This window comes from Zootermopsis nevadensis, unplaced genomic scaffold (assembly GCF_977971745.1).
Source record: "Zootermopsis nevadensis isolate Lab colony 2312 unplaced genomic scaffold, Znev_1.0 Znev_ptg000013l, whole genome shotgun sequence".
Classification (NCBI taxonomy): Eukaryota; Metazoa; Arthropoda; class Insecta; order Blattodea; family Termopsidae; genus Zootermopsis; species Zootermopsis nevadensis.
Window position 1 is genome coordinate 6,872,977 of NW_028259145.1, and position 16,965 is coordinate 6,889,941.

Here is a 16,965-nt window from a genome sequence, read left to right on the forward strand (position 1 = left end):
ACCCCTGGTCTATTCAAACATTAGTGTTGAAGTCACTTCCATTATGTTGTACTGTGTGTCACTTATGTGGATGTGTTAGTTAACACTAGAGTATCCCAGGTAAAATGGTTGAAAATTATAAGAAAACTGTACTGACAATAAATCAAACGACTGAGTTACTTTAATAATCTGAGAACAGAGAATCAGTGACAGAATTAGCCAAGGATTATGGGGTAGTCACTAAGTGATTGAATCCACGAGACAGTGCTATTGGACTGACCTTAGATCTCTTGCCACAATGTGATAGTAATGTGGACTGAAAATTGATGGTGTTGGAAGCTTTACGAGCATATCATGGGTTGAAATAAGTTATGCTGGGTTCAGTTAAGTTGTGTTGTGTGACTTTAAAATAGGTTAGGTTCAGTTAGATTACTCTGGGTTGAGTTTGTGGAGGTTAGGTTGGGTTAGGGAAAGTAAGGTTAGTTTAGGCTGGTTTGGATTATATTAGTTGCCCTGGGGGATATCAGGAGTGGCACTGTGGTGTGCCCCAGGGGTAAGCACTGGAGAAGTGAGCCCAGTGAGGTGGGCCGCGGTGTGACCTGGGCATAGAACATACATGCTTGGGAGAAAACCCTTATGTGGGATACCCAGATGGATGGAGCAGATTAAAATCTGTCCTACTCTGAACAGCAACTCTTTTGTGGGGACGAACGAAACAAACATGAAGGAGCCCTTAAAGTGGAAAATATGCTCCAGACTTTCTGTAAGCCTGGTGAAACAAAAAACTTTTTGAGATAAATAATAACTGGTAGTGAAACTTCAACAGCACAAAAACAAAACACAAGAATCTATGATGTGAAAAAAAGTGGAAATATCAAAATCAAAGGCCAAAACCATACCAATTTGGTTAGATGTGAAAGGACTTATATGTTACAAATTTGTTGCTCCAAGACATTAAACCAAGCATCCAGATTCAACTTTTGGAATGCCATGGAAGCACATTCACCAAGAAAGCCAAAATGTTTGTCTCAAAAAGTGTACTATGCATCATGGAAATTCACATTCTCACACTTGTGGTAAAGTCAGTACCAGTGTTACAACATTTGTCGCTCTTAACCCATTAAAGCAGTGTCATTTTTAATCACTTCAAGCTGTTAAAGAGGAATGTCATGTACATAATGAAAGAGCATTTGGAAAATTACTGAAGCAAGCAGTGTTTGTCAGCAAGACAAAGATGTTGGAATGTGCATCTTAGAAGGTGAATGCTTTAAAGACTATCACAATCACTGCAGGTCAGTGACATTATACACATGTTCCAAGACCAACCTGTTAAGTGTTAGATCTCATACAAACTGAGCTGGCTGCAAATTTCGATACCTGACTTGCACCTTCTACACTAACCAATACAGTACAAGTAAGAGAGCACACACAGTAAGCCACATCACAACAGCAGCATGTACACTCTTTTCCATCTGTAGGACGTCTGGCACCAAGACCATTTGAATAAGTCACTGTAATTCTGTACAGAACTTCAAATGTTCAGCCTACCTCTTCTTCAGAATGACAACAAGAAATTCCTGATTTGGTTTTAATGGTTGTGGAGCAATTGGATGTGATTAAATAGTTTTCTAATAACATTCTTTGGACTAAGACACCACAATTTGCATAAGCAAGCTTCTCATGTGAGTGGAAAGTGACAGAATGGTTAGCTTTAGGCTCAGTAATAATCTCAAATATGAACACTGCAAACTGATGTTAATCACTCAAGTTATTCTCTGTTTCCACGAACAGTTTTCAAAGAAAACAATGCTCCAAGCTCGTCTGATAAAATTCTATAAACTCAAACCGACTTAATCATGAGTATATTTTGGCAGCATTACAGCAAGTAAGTCACAGTTTATATTTGAAGCAGAAGGCTTGTATACTGTCTTCCAAGCTTAATGTTAAAGTAATTAGCAATCACCTCCTGACTGACTCCAATGTCTCCTTGAACTTATATTTTAATTGAAGATGGCTGTCTTCTGGGTTGTTGCACCGTGTAGTCTGGTAGAAGTTTACCAACATCTAAGAGGTTCTTGCTGCCTCCATCATCAGTGTGATGAGTAAGTCACGTGAGTGAAAAGTGCTAGAGTAAGAGGGACTGGATAGTTAAGGAATACCCAAATCCCAATCAGTGGGGACTGGTGTCAGAATCAGGCGAGGATGTGGGAACCAATAGGAGTGCGTGAGTGTGTCACAGCATGCAAGAGAGGGGTGGAGAGAAGGAAAGAGAGAGAGAGAGAGAGAGGTCCAAGAAAGCAGCCTTTTCAAGGGCCCCTCGGAGTCTGGCCGGTGGATCACCGGACATATGGGAGGTGGGTGATCATGATTGGGGGGGGGGGGGGGGGGGAAAGCACGACCCAGAAAACAGCTATCTTCAGACTCACCACTGTGAAAACCTCAAATCCTACATAATACTTTTTAACAGTTTCATTATAGCTAGTCACTTGCACTAATTGTAGAGAACCTTCTTGAGAAGATAATACTAGCTGAGTCAGTGTCTTAAACTGGGAAGTACTGCTCACAGCCATTACTCATGTTGTCGTAAAAGCTGTTAATTGTCCCATAAACTTTCCATGCTGTAGGTGAAATGGGTAAGGATAATGGCACTGCCAGATGTTTCCATTTTACTGCACAGAGACAGTAAGTTACAATAAGAGAAAGGACAATGCAGAATTAAAGAAATTACTATCACTTGCACACAATTCTGGCATAGCAGTGGGAATTTAAATGACTGGCCTTTAAATTCACAATAATTTTGTAGTGCTGTAGTATCTAACTTCATAAAGTAAACAGAAACACGAATTCAGTTGTCTATAATTCTGGCCTCACCTGCAGCAACAGTGGTCTGCGCTGAAGATGAGGTGGTCCTGGGACATGGCCCATTCCACCACCAGGAGGGTGCATCATGCCCCCAGGAACCGCAGCCACCATCTGCGGCATCACTGTTATAGGGGGTGGTCGTGGGGGCCCAAGGGGCAAACCCACTCCTAAACCACGTAGCCCCGACGGTGGCATCTACAGAAAGTAGTAGCAGCAGCGGAGAAGGGGCACAAAAGTTAGGGGTTAAGTGTTAGCAGCAGCCAAGATGCAGTCTCAATCAACAATTCCTGAGCCCTTCCAAGCATGCATAATAATAAGTTCTGTTATGTACTTAGTGTACAGAAACTATCAATACTGATATTACAGAGGCCAAGAATTTAACAGTATAAGTCTACATTGATAAAGTTTATGTTGATCAGGGCCTGAAAAACTTTCTCATAAATGAATTTTGTATGAAGGTCTTGACAGATTTAACATTATTTTCTACAACATGTATAGGATGTTTGTGAAATATAAAGCACAACCTTAGGGGCATGTTCTATACACCCAACCAACGAAAAAAGTCTATGTATCCACGGGTTCTAGGATGCTCCATCTCTGAGTTATGGGCCACTGTATTTTGGAAGAAGGATGAATGATACAAGGTAAACAGCCCACCAAAAAGTGGTAAATTACACATTCTTGATATCAATGTTATAAATTAGTTTTGAGAATAACACCATGACAAAAAAATTGTCAAAGTGTTGTACTTCTGATTCTACACAGCACACTGTGCATCTAATTAAGAATTATCACAAGAGACCAAAAATTCCAGACATTTTATGAACTAACTTGCATCCATCATCCCACCTTCTTTTGTAGTTCTGCTACAACATGAAGTCCCACAGCAAACATGATACTTTTAAGATGGCCCCATAAGTTACCCCATGTTCACAGATATTTTTCACTCTGTGCACATAATATGCCCATAAAGTGGCACCATGTATTTCAGAAACACTCTGTTTACTTCCTAGAGTAACAAAAAGAAACCAGTGAAGTAATAACACAAATATTAAGTCACTAAAGTATAACAACATTATCACCACCACCATTAATAAATACCACGGGCAGAGTCACTGAGTACCAGGTAACTCTTCAGCTGATGAAGAAATCCTCCATCTTATTAAACATCAAGTTTCATTACTGTGTTCACAAGAGCCCACCACTGGACCCTTTCTGGACCTATATAAATCCAACCCATATAATCAGTCGCTCCTATTAATCTCCTCTTAGTCTGCCAAGTGGCCTGCTCCCTACAGTCAGAATACCTATTTCTCATCTCTCCCACGCATGCATTCTGCCCAGTTCATCTTTGATTTGATCGTCCTAATAATACAAGGGTCATTCAGAAATGACTGGGACTTGACTCGAATGCAGGCCGAGAGATTATGACAGTGGCACAATCACACTTCGGCACACTACACAGAGGTCAATGCCATCTTTCTAGTAACTTTCTGATATATGCAGCAAACCAGTCTTTCAGGACAGTAAGCACTGGTCTGCAGACACCGTCGTGAAAATCACCATTCTTAAGGAACTGGCAACCACGCACACATCCTTGCTGGAAAATGCAGCAATCACATAAAGATGAATGGTTACAGAAGGTGATGCTGCTGCAAAACGATGCCAGGCCCCACATCATCCATCAAACAACAAAGACACTGATGCCCCTCAAGGTCATTGTTCCACCACAGCCGCCACATTCATCAGATTTTGACCAATCAGATTAAGCCCTGTCTAACAGGATGAAGTGGCTGGGCAATGGAAGACATGCAAACCTACTTGGGCCTAATGATGATAACGTGAAGAGCATGTGTGTGATCTGGTCCACACTGTCCTGAAAAACTGCTTTGCAGCATCCACAAGGAATACAGTAAAGGTCATACTGATGTCAGTGGGGAGTACACAGGCTGTGTGAAGTGTGGATCTAATCACCTCTCAGCCTCTATTCCAGGTAAGTTCCAATCATTTCTAAATGACCCTCATATTTGGCGAAAGGTAAAAATTACAAAGCTCCTCAACTGCCACCATCATTACTGCTGGTATTTTATATTTCCAATAATTTTTGCCAAATGAATGTTTGCATAGTTTGTAACTATGCATTTTAACACTAATTTCCTTACTTTAACTCAAATGTATCATATGTACCTTAAGTAATGGCAAAGTTTTTACCTTGACAGAATGCAGTTTCATATAGTGTGCCCAAATTAAGCAAAGCAAGACGTCAACAAGTGCCACATTCAATATTCTGTTAACGACTCAGCAAGTACAACACGACATTCAGAAGAATGTGTAAATTTGGTAGGGTAGAGTGGGGGTTCCAGCAATTAAGATCGTGAAGTGCACTCCAGTTTGGAGAACCAGGATCTGCATTCTTTTGTGATTTTGATCCTCATTTATTTATACAGTAAACCCTCAATTTAAGAAATTTCAGACTTAACGGACACCATTTGTTACTGAACATTTTTTTTAGGTGTGAGACATTAGTGGGCATTTTCGGTTTTAACAGATGCCCGTTAAAATCGTAAATATTTACTAATTGTAGCCACATGTGTAGATTTAAGGCCAAAAACATTCTAAAAGACAGTAACTATAATATTAAAATAATTATAAAACACTGTATAGAAGAACTTTTAAAATGCAATACTGTACTACGTAATTATGAACATATTTTATGAGAATATATGAGGTGCGGCATATTATAATGCATCCGTAGTTGTGTCTTGTGTGTTGGTGGAGCAATTAAGGCAGTGGCTGAGTCATACAAGTGCATGTTTTTGTCGAGGTGGAAAAATGAGTGACAGGCTGTTAGAGCAACGCATTAGCACCAAGTTTTGTGCAAAGTTTGGAAAAAGTATGAGTGAAACTTGCAGATGTTAACAGAGGCTTATGGTGCAGAGCTATGAAAAAGTCAAGTGCCCCCAAGTGGCATAAAATGTTTAAAGAGGGTTGGTAAAAAAAAGAGCTTCAGATATTCATTGTAGCAACAACGAGAAGTTGAAAAGTTTTTCACTAACATGCAGTGTTGTTGCTTCAAGATGGGGTTAAAATTTGGGTGACAGAAAGCACATGAAAGTGGCAAGTGATAAAAAGAACTTGAAGATACTGTGTACAGAAAGTACATATAATGTTTGGAGAAACTCTGAGTGCTCCTATAGCGAACACTGAACCATTACGAAAATCCCTAAATGGAAAAGTGCATTAACCATACATATTAAAAGATATCATTTGAGGCATCCCAGAAATTTATTACAATTCTCAGAAAGTGTGGTTTAATGTTACAGTTTTTAATGATTGGTTCTATTAATAATTTCATTCTTGAAGTATGCAAGCATCTAACTGAAGTCCTGAAGATAGCCCCAGAAAATGTTAAGATTATTCTTGTCTTGGATAAAGTTCCAAGAACAGAAAAGCTCAGCAGCAGAGAAGGAAGTGTAAAGTGTTTGATACTGCCACCTAATAATACAATTTCATTCACAGCCATTACAGATCTGGCGATTAAAAAATAAAACGGTTTCTCAGGAACCAAATTCAGGTTGACCGCACCGCTGACATACATGCTACCAACTGAGCTACAACAGTGAAATGAAGGAAGGATTTGTTTACTGGAATACAAAGTAACACTGAAAAAAGCGGAAAATAAAGCTGTGTAATACAAAGAAAAAACAGTGGACTGTCTACACGTGACATTTTGGCCAAGAAGTCAGAGGAGGGTCCTCTGCCACATTTCAAAACTAGAGTAGAATCGTAAGGTAACAATTGATCGGGCCCCTTGCAAGTGGTTTGGGAGGAACATAGACATAATTTATGTTATGCATAAGGTGCAATGAATGTACAGAAATCCTTCCATTTGATACAAAGTACTACTATACAGCTGTGCCAGACCATTAAACTGGTCAGCTGGTGTAGAAATTATAAGACCAGTCAACAGACATAATCCGAACATAATTACTCTAAAATATATTTAACACCATAAAAAAATTTGTATGCACGATAGCGACCTAGATCCTGGGATTTGTCGATCCGTGTTTTATAGGAACACCTTTCAAGGATCTTGGGTATGTACTGGATAAAACAATATCAAAATTTCTCCCAGAGACATAGACGGCAAAATGAGAAGCAGAGTCAGTAATGTGAATAAATGCTGGCTGTTCAGGATTTTGGATGCCGCACACGTACATAGGAAAGATTAATCACCACATTTAATAACGTAAATATTCACAGGGCAGTAATTTTAACGAGTGTTTACATGGTAAGCAAACAATCCAATTATGTACTCTTTGTGTTTGCTAGTTGTAAACACTGTCCATTATCCGTACCACTGAGTTTCCCTTGTTCATTTATTCACATATGAATTCAAAATGGTATACCAATTATGAGATATCCAACTGTATGAATCATTTCCCACCAACTTGTGAAAAATATAAACAAACTTTGTCAGTAATAAGAATGAAATACAAAAGAATTATGGAACATAATAATACTGTCAACATAGAAAGTAGTAAGAAAAACTGAAATACAAATTGAAGATGGCTGCCATCTGGGATGTTGCATGCTGTAAACTGGTAGTTCATCAACATTTTAAAGATACTTGCTGCCTCCATAATCACGGATCGGCAAACTTCTACTAAACTACGTGGTGCAACACCCCAGAAGGCTGCTGTCTACATACTCACTGCCACAAGAACCTGAAATCTCACCAAAATAATTTTTGTTTGCAAACATGCATTACATAAAAGACAAACACTTCACACATCACAGATAAGCAACTCAAGTATGATGTAAGTCCCTCGACAATATCAAAAAGCAATATGCCACAAAAAACTTAAAAGGGCTCAGTAAATGATGCTCAAAATAAGTGAAATACGATATTCCATCAATATGTCAAACTTAATAGCAAACTGCATAAATTCCAAAGGCACCAACCACCAAATTATTATTTTGAGCACCAGCTGTTAAAAGAATAAAACACCACATTAATAAATTCTACTGTTATACTGGACCAGTTAAAAGTGATTTCAGGTAGCCCTCGATTTATGCTGGGGATGCATTCCTGGAAACCGGCGTAAATTGAAACTCTTTTATAACGTAAATCAATGGGAAGTCAATTACATGCGTTCCCAGCACCCAAACATTGACGAGTAGTATAATGGCATTACATTTAAAGCTCTGAAATAACATAAATAAAATAAAGAGAATTTAAAAAATATATTTTATGCACTTACAATCGGCAATTCGTTGGTCCCTGCGATTGACTGTGATTCTTTCATGTGATTGATGCGTACAGTCATCTCTGCTGTTATGCGATAGTTGCATTCATATAAGACGCCGGCCTATAGAAAATCGCGTAGTAAAATAACCCCGGTACCTCCACAGAGATTAAATTAGTCCTTTGAAAGTTTAAAGCGCCAGGAATGAAATTGCATAAGAGCAAACTCGCATATGCAAAAGTATGCATTTCACAAACAGCTTTTACCGATTCATCAATCTCATTGGAGCAAATTCACATTAACAAAACATACGTAATTGCAGAGATGACTGTATTTATAAATTTTATTCAACATCAGAGAAGTAAGAATTACGATTTAGTATAAGAGTCAGTACGAGATACATTGTAAAACGTTATAAATAATAGTAATTTCCCCCCCCCACTTTTTGACTTGCTGGTTTCAAAATCGGCGTTATTCTGAATCAGAGCAAATCGAGGGCTACCTGTAGTTCGCCAAAGAAAAATATATATTTCTGTGCAATCAACACATGTTATGTATATTTTTTTATCTCTACAAGAAACACTAATCAATGTCAAAACTCAAAAATGACATCATTTGACACATGACAAACCTAGAAACACTTTTGAGGTCTCTAAATGTGTCCTGGTATCATGAAACGTACACGCGAAGTGAAGAAACAATATGTGAGGGAAAGTTACAAAAGTGAAGGAAGCAACAAAAAAATTCCAGAAGAAAAATACCCTTTAGCTAGACAGAAAAAGTTCTGTTCAAAAGTGTTCAACATGTGGATAAAAATTCCAGTTTCATCTTAGTCTGAACAACGAAATTAAAGCTTTCACAAATGCATGTCAGAGTAATCTGTTATCCCAACCACATCCACAAAATAAACAGAAATAACACATTAAAATCATTAAATGAGACAATAGAATTTTGCAGACAGTTTCTGACTACAGAAGAGCAGCAAGCAATTTTTTTATGGTTTACGTCTTTTCACTGCATATTTAAATTTTACTCAGGCTTACGTGATTCTGAATTGCCTGCTACTGAAATTTAGAAGGAACATTCTATTGTTGCTTGATGAATATCCATCATAAAGGTTTTCAACTGAGATACACTACTTGATTAACCATAACTAAAACCCACTACATAAAATGCACATACCAGAAGTGCATTGACTAATTGTTTGTGGGGAATAAAACTGAATGCCCTGCGACTGAAAGTAGATATTCTTTTATTGTTGCAGCAGCTTGGAATTCCGTGTCTGGTTTTAAGTAATGAATAAGTGAGCGCAATGCGGATGAGCCAGTTCCTTGCCCTTCCTTCCCACTGCCAACAACCACGTACAAGAGACGTAAGTAAATGGCATGCTCACAATGGAAGAGACCCTTTCCAAAAGACAGGCAAAAATTCTCATGAACAGAGAAAAACTGATAATGGATAACACAAATTGGTGACAGTAGTATGTTAGTGTTTAAGTTAATCTGTGATTCAAATTAAAAGTGATATAAGTATCTGAAATATAAATTAAATTTCTCTTAATTCTCAAACTAAATTTATCCTAATTCTGAAACTAGTGTTTACCGTCATTATTATACTGATATCTCTAGTATTGGTTCCTGTGCTCAGTAGAGAAGCCCATGATGAAAAATCACTTAATTCAGAATCAGTTCATTCAAAGTTTGTATCTTTCAGTCCCTATCACAATTTGCAGGCCCCAGGAACGTTACAAAACCTGAAGAGAAGGAAAGCAGTCAACTTTAGACACATGCAAACAGAAGGTTAAACACTGCAGACGATCAGATAAAACAGTGACACAGACATAAATAAAACCACTACACCACATTCAGTCTCCTTCCAGTATAAAAAAGCACTCACCTGCTGGCATGGGCCAGGGTAGGGTGGTGGGGGCCCAGGGTAGGGGGGTGGAGGTGGGGGAGGAGCCAAACCCATTGCACTGACTCCAACCCCAGAGTGCTGTATGACTGGACCTCCTGGAACTACAGAAATAACTCTTGCAGGACCTTCCCTAACAGCACCTGGAACCATCCGCATCTGTACACGCTGCTGTTGAACTGAAACAAACAGAAATCAAGTGATCAATCTGTTTTAGCCCTTGAGTCATACATGGTTCAATACATAACAAATGTAAGATGTTTGAGATCTTAGACCAGCTAAGGAACAGTACATCTGGCCCATCTGGTAAAATGAATGGTTGAAATATGTGAGGCTTTATACAGTAAACACACCTGGGTACCACCAAGGGCAATACTGTGCATGATAAGAGATTAAATGCTCTGCAAGCGATAACATAACACAGTCAAACAAGCAAATTTTGACTTAAAGAAACTGTGATGCATTATTCTAGCCCAAAGGAAATGGATAGCTTTATTGGTCTAGCTACTTCTGCAAGGCCCATCTTTTACAATCAGCCACACACATTTTCTGAAAATTACAAGCTGTAACAAAGTACAACCCTTAAAGGAGAATGTGCAGCTTGCCACCCCAGGGAGCTATCTTGTCATCTCAACTAATATTTAATTTGCCACACTTATGAAAAAGACAGAGACATAGTGCATGTCTGAATGACAGGTTGTCATCATTTATCAAGTATGAATGTGTAACTGTTTCCAAGTTCTTAAGTGCAAGAATAAGGTATCTCACAAGCAGCATCAGAAAGTTACAAACTCTGAATTGAAACTTCAGCAACAACCAACAAATGACATGTGAAAAATTTACAATTTTTGGAAGATAGAGGACTTCACAAGACTTTTTAATCAGGCATCTTCAAACCACCACTCTTCCTGGAGGTCTGCTGTAAGCCTTAAATCAGTGAAGTCCATGGCAAACAGCCAGACAGTTTAGTCACATCGTCAACCAAAAGTTCAGTTTTCAGAATACCAAAGATCAGCATCCATTATTTCTACATTACAAACTTTCATATCAGTCTGTAATTCTACCAGCCCAGACAATCAATATACGTTAAAAATTTGAAGGTTCATGGTGACTAAGTACCAAAGCATCAACAACAGCAGACCTACTGTGTGAAGTCCATTCATCCAATCAATCACATTACTCCATGATCACTGGTGTCTCTAAGTTCCCTTAATTTTATTGAGCGCCGGCAATCCACACTATTTTCGTAAGATTTGAGGTTTTCACAGTGGTGAGTATGAAGATTTCTGTCTTCTGGGTAGTCAGTGTAGACAACAGGCAGGAATGTCATACAACATCTGTACATAACCACGCAACTATTATGAAAGAAAGAGAACCTTCTTACCATTTTATAACTTCTATTCAAATGTTCTTCAAACTGTGAACAATATGTTGTGTATGTGTGTATAAAATATTGGCAGCCCTGTGGTGGTTTCAGTGCATATCAGTTACCTTGCAAGTGTCCTGCTGGAGGTAATCGCTGGAGATGCGTCACTCCTGTTGGGACAATAGCTGGACTTGAAGCAGTTGGTGGAAATGTGTTCTGGAAGCTCACAGCAGTTCCACCATCTGGAGAAACCATTCTTCCAGCTCCAACAGGCCTACTAATTGGCGGCTGCAAAATAAAAACACAAAGTAATCAGGCACTAAATTGAATGTATTGTTTTGTGCAATCCTAAATGACAATGGACTGTACTAGTATTTGTTGATGACAAACTGATTAATCATCAGGTTATTTTATGATACTCACTGAAATACAGAAATAATAAATAATAAAGTTAAATGAGATGGAGAGATGCTCATAAATGGTATTTACACACAAACTGAATGCTATCACGTAAATGTACGTTTTACGGCATAAAATTTGTCCTAATTATCAGTAAACATTCACATTGAAGTACTTTGGTCTCCTCACAAGTCATCCTTCACTTCTGAACTGTGCATACAAGTCGAACAGCTTCACTCATACCTCAAACACTGCAGATGCCACTACTTTTCAGAAATTGCCTCTTCTAATTTTTGTGTAAATCACAGTTGCAACAGTGTATCACCTGCGGTAATGCAAGCAAAGTGTGTGCAGTTAAAATGTGATCCTTTTATAACATCTATTATAAGTAAAAACAGTTAAATGTGTACATAAAAATTGGAACAGAGCAACAGAAAGACAGTTCAATGTCAACTGAAACGTAACTAGAGGCTACAGGCACTGTAAACCTGTCGCATGTAAACAGAAGTATTGCTTTCAAATTCTGAGGCACACCTAACAGATTAAAAATTCCAAATGCAAAAATAATCTTACATAAAATGCAAGACAGTGTATATCATGTTTTGTACAATAAATTACATTAACCCATCGACGTGGTTTTATGTGTATACACGCGGGCATTTAAATTTCAGTTCTTGTGGTTTTACGTACAAACATGCGAGCCTCAAAGCCTAATTTAAAACGCCCATAAGTATGGAATAAATAACGCCAGCGCGATGAGGTTTGTTCTCGCCTGTTGTGGAAATAAAGCTCTGTGTGTATATATGTGGCAACAGTGTTACATTCCAATGACCTGCACCGGAGAGTCTAAAAATAAACGCCTGACCTGGTAGTTTATAATGGCTGTCCCTTCGACAAGTCGTCCTTTGACGGAGCTTGAAGAAATACAAGTTTTAAATGAAGTTTTAGAAGATGATAGTATAAGTGAATATAGTTCGGACGATGATAGTGTATTTGACATTGATTATACACAGTTTGTGACACCGGGAACTGTCGTGTTTAGCGATAGTGATTGTGATAATGGTAGTGGCGGTCGACAGGACAACATCGTACAGGCAGGTGTGGTTTCCAACAAGTTTTTGTGGGAAAATATAGACTCATTTCCTGCTTCACGAGAAGCATTTTTTAATATATGTGGTCCCCAGTTCGACACTGCTGAACTAGATGTCGTGAGTTCATTCGAAAATATTTTCGATATAGCACTTGTGCAGCACATTGCTGATCAAACCAACAGATATGCTCAGCAAGAAATATCAAAAAGTGCCCATCCTCTCACATTTCGCTCTAGGATTAGGAAGTGGCAAGATGTTACAGTGGACGAAATTTACGTTCTTTTGGCTCTATTTATGTTGATGTGCATTGTGCAAAAGTCTACACTTAGATCTTACTATTCAAAGAACCGGCTGTTGTACACTCCGTTTTTTTCTGAAACTAAACTTCTAATCGACTTGCTTCCACTGCTCACACATCTCATCTTATAAGGTAAGATTATAAAACCATCTTTTAAGAGGATTTCAGTGAAAAATTCATAATTATATCTCATATAGTTCAAAAGTTATGAAAAAAGAGAATTTTACAGCAAAATTTAAACGGGCATTTAAAAAATACTACTTCCGGAACAGCACGACAGCGGTATATGCGGGGTATTTAAACCACCACGTCGACGGGTTAAAGCAGGCAAAACTGGCCATATTAGTAAAATTCCTGGGAGTTCCAGAGCAAGATAAAATATACAAATCAGGCCTACACCCAAAATAAAAATACATTATTCTCAGTCAGGTGTTTTGAAAGACATATCTTATCCACTTAACACCTCACAGAAGAAACCACACACGCACTGAAGGCATTCAGACAGCTCTATGGTAACTTGTGAGCCCACCACTGATAATGGGTACATCAATGTTCTATATCTGTGGGACCAAGACTAAACTAGTAACAGCAGTAGGTCTTTAATACTGTGATTCCCAAGATTTTTCTTTCATACTGATGTGTACAATTGAGTTACACAAACCAGCTGCTTAGTGATGCAACCACAGGGTCTAGTAACAAGTGATATGCTGCAAGTTTAATTATTTATAATTAAATAACCTAGCAATTAACACTATGTAAACCTGATTTATCGGATAAAAGTTGATTGTTTATTTTTACTTGTGGTCACCTATTCTCTTGTACTGGCCTCAAAATTTACAACCACAGCATCCACCAACACTTAATTGTAAATACTACAGAGTGGCGCACGAAATGATACCCGACTGAAAGTTTAAATAAAGGCTTTAATATTCATATAATGGTACATATACGAGGTGCGATCGGAAAGTTTCCAGACTGTGTCAATAGAGGGCGAACCGGATGTAGTACGAGCTTCTGCCGCTAGGGGGTGCGGCCTACATTCATAGTGAATCAGTGTGCCAACCGGCATCATCAAATTAGCATTTGTTTCTTAGTTACGGGCGTTTTGGTAGTGCATTGAACCAACCCTCCTGCGATTTCGGAATGGCGTGTGCATCAAATTTTGCCAAAGACTCGCCAAAACGGCTACGGAAACCTATGAAATCCTAAACCAAGCATTTGGGGAGTCCGCAATGGGTCGTGCACAAACTTTTGTGTGGCATTCACGTTTTAAAAATGGCCGAACTTCTGTCGATGATGACGAGCGTTCTGGACGACCATCTTCGAGCACAACGCCCGAAAATGTTACGAAGATTCGGCAGGCCATTCACGAAGATCGACGTCGTACCATCAACGACTTGTGCGACATTGTTGGGATAGGCTATGGGACCTGTCAGCTCTTTCTAAAGGAAGAACTCCACATGCGACGCATCATGACAACGCGCCAGCGCACACCGCCCTCAAAGTTCGGCAGTTTTTGGCCTCAAACACCATGGCCGTCATCCCGCACCCTCCTTATTCGCCGGATTTAGCTCCGTGTGACTTCTTCCTCTTCCCAAAGATGAAAATTCAGCTAAAGGGAAGGAGATTTGAGACGATAGAAGAGATTCAGGCAGAATCGCAGATGGTGCTTGACAGGCTGACAAAGAAAGATTTCCAGGCTTGGCACCGGCGCTGGGATCGTTGTGTTCACTCCCAGGGGAACTACTTCGAGGGTGATGGATGAATTTAATACCTGAGATAAGTGTACGGGTTTTTATACGCGCAGTCTGGAAACCTTTCGATCGCACCTCGTATATCTATGAACACAAAGAACAATTCATGGAGATTTATCCTTTATGGATTACATGCTTAATATGACCACCGTTCTGTCTTCCAGCTTCCGAAACACGAATGGCTACGTTCGTGATTACTCGACGGCACATATCCTCCGTAATTTCGCCATACATTTAAACAATTAAAGCCCTGAGTTGCATGATTGAGGCTGTTTTTTTTTGGAAACAGTTTTTCCTTAAGGTAACCCCAAAGGAAATAGTCGCAGGGGTGTATGTCCAGACTATTGGGTGGCCACTTCTGTCCACATCCGTGGTGAGCAGGATATCGGTGAGAAATCACACGTGGACCGAAAATGTCGTGCAGGAAGTCCAAGACAACGTTTGCTGTGTGTGGTGTACCCTTCCGGGTTGATTTTCCCGGGGTTCTTTGCATGGCTACTCTGACAGCTTCAATGTTCTGTGGGCTACACACACTTGCGGCACGTCCACGTTTCTTTTCCAACACTGTAAAATCCTGCTGAAACTGCTGATGAAGTCTGTGAATAGTTTTTGGAGCAGGGGCCCACCACGTACCAAAATGGGCATGAAACCATCTCTGCGTTTCCACGACACTTTTTGTTCCCACAAAAAACAAAACTGTTTGTGTTCTCTGCTGAACCGTAAGTCTTCCCTTGTCTGCCATCTTCTGCATACTGGCGGGAAACCGCGACATAATCACCTCGCGTTAGCTAGGTGATGAATATGCCACCTAATGGTATCTCCATGAACTACTGCACTTACCCACATTACAGAAAACTTCATCCGTAACGTGGTTGCTGATTTATCGTTAAAACAAATAGGGCATCATTTCGTGCGCCACCCTGTACAATTCTCGCAAGATGGTTAAGTAAAGTTGACATTTTTGTGTGTTCAAATTTCATATTTCCACATAAGACCAAGGAACTTGTTAATTCTTTAACTTTACTTAAAACCCTCTGGTACAGGGGATTTGGAAGTTCTGGATGGAAAGTGTTAATGTGATGCCTTCTCGTCTACTAGAAACTGACTACCTGCTGAGAGAGTGAAGACATGGTTGTCTGCTGTAGCTGCTGTGACTGTGGGGTGGCGACAGGTTGTGACACCACAGTGGTTGCAGCGCCAGTAGGATCTCCTTCAACAGCAGTGGATGGCGTAGCAGAGGAACTGTTTGCATCATCCTTGATTACTGTTCTAGAAGATGAAATCTTGCCAGCTTCAACCGAGTCAGCTGGTTTATCAGGTCTGGTGCTCTCACTATTGTTACTGAAACAAGAAAACAATCTAATCACAATTCGTAAGCATATAAAAAAAGGAGGGACCACTGTACAGCAAGAAAATCCATTCATTACTATAAGAGTATCCTCCATGTTTGTTCTAATTACCTGATCACCAACAAAGATAACTCATTAAAAAATCTTTACGATTAAAAGCCATCATTTCTTATCAAGGACTGGGCCCTGTTCCAGACAGCTGCTCAAGGCAACTTGTCTCATTAGTCTTCTTAGTGCCTCAGAGTAGCAGGTGACAAGCTCACTGCCTCCGCACAATTTCTACTCATTTCTGATTTGTCTGCTAGAGCCCGCTAGCAACAAATCAGAAGAGACATGGGTGAGAAATGGATGCAGAATTATGCTTACAAAACGTCTTGTTCATGCTCATAAGGCACAGTTAAATGTCTTTCCTGCCTCCCTTTTTATTGTGTTCCTTGTAGTTTTTATTTTAATACCTGATTTAGCTATAAGTCTGCTATAATGCTGCTTTATAGTAGCATCTTTGATAACATTAATCAGGATTTTATAATACTTAATGTAAAATGTTCTTGTGTTTGCATCATTACTGTACCTCCTCCAGATGTAGATATAGATTCCTCTCATATTTACAAGATATTTTTATTCCTTTGGTAATCCAGCAATTATTTATTTTGCCTATATTTTTAAAATGAATGTGAAAAATAGCTTCAAATATATTTAAAAAA

At 39.2% G+C, this 16,965-nt stretch overlaps 1 protein-coding gene across 15 annotated transcripts in view; it reads right to left on the reverse strand.

The window, feature by feature from the left end:
• LOC110838850 (Lost PHDs of trr) overlaps positions 1 to 16,965 on the reverse strand; it is a 180,262-nt gene that overhangs the window by 72,794 nt on the left and 90,503 nt on the right. For 12 of the 15 annotated variants that reach the window (XM_087348840.1, XM_087348838.1, XM_087348839.1 and 9 more), the window contains 4 exons: positions 16,019 to 16,253; positions 11,496 to 11,658; positions 9,987 to 10,183; positions 2,851 to 3,036 (listed from right to left, as the gene is read on the reverse strand). In XM_087348840.1, the coding sequence (XP_087204966.1) occupies positions 2,851 to 3,036; positions 9,987 to 10,183; positions 11,496 to 11,658; positions 16,019 to 16,253 (781 nt within the window). The remainder of the gene's footprint in view (positions 1 to 2,850; positions 3,037 to 9,986; positions 10,184 to 11,495; positions 11,659 to 16,018; positions 16,254 to 16,965) is intronic. The other 3 variants (XM_087348850.1, XM_087348849.1, XM_087348845.1) reach the window with 2 other exon arrangements.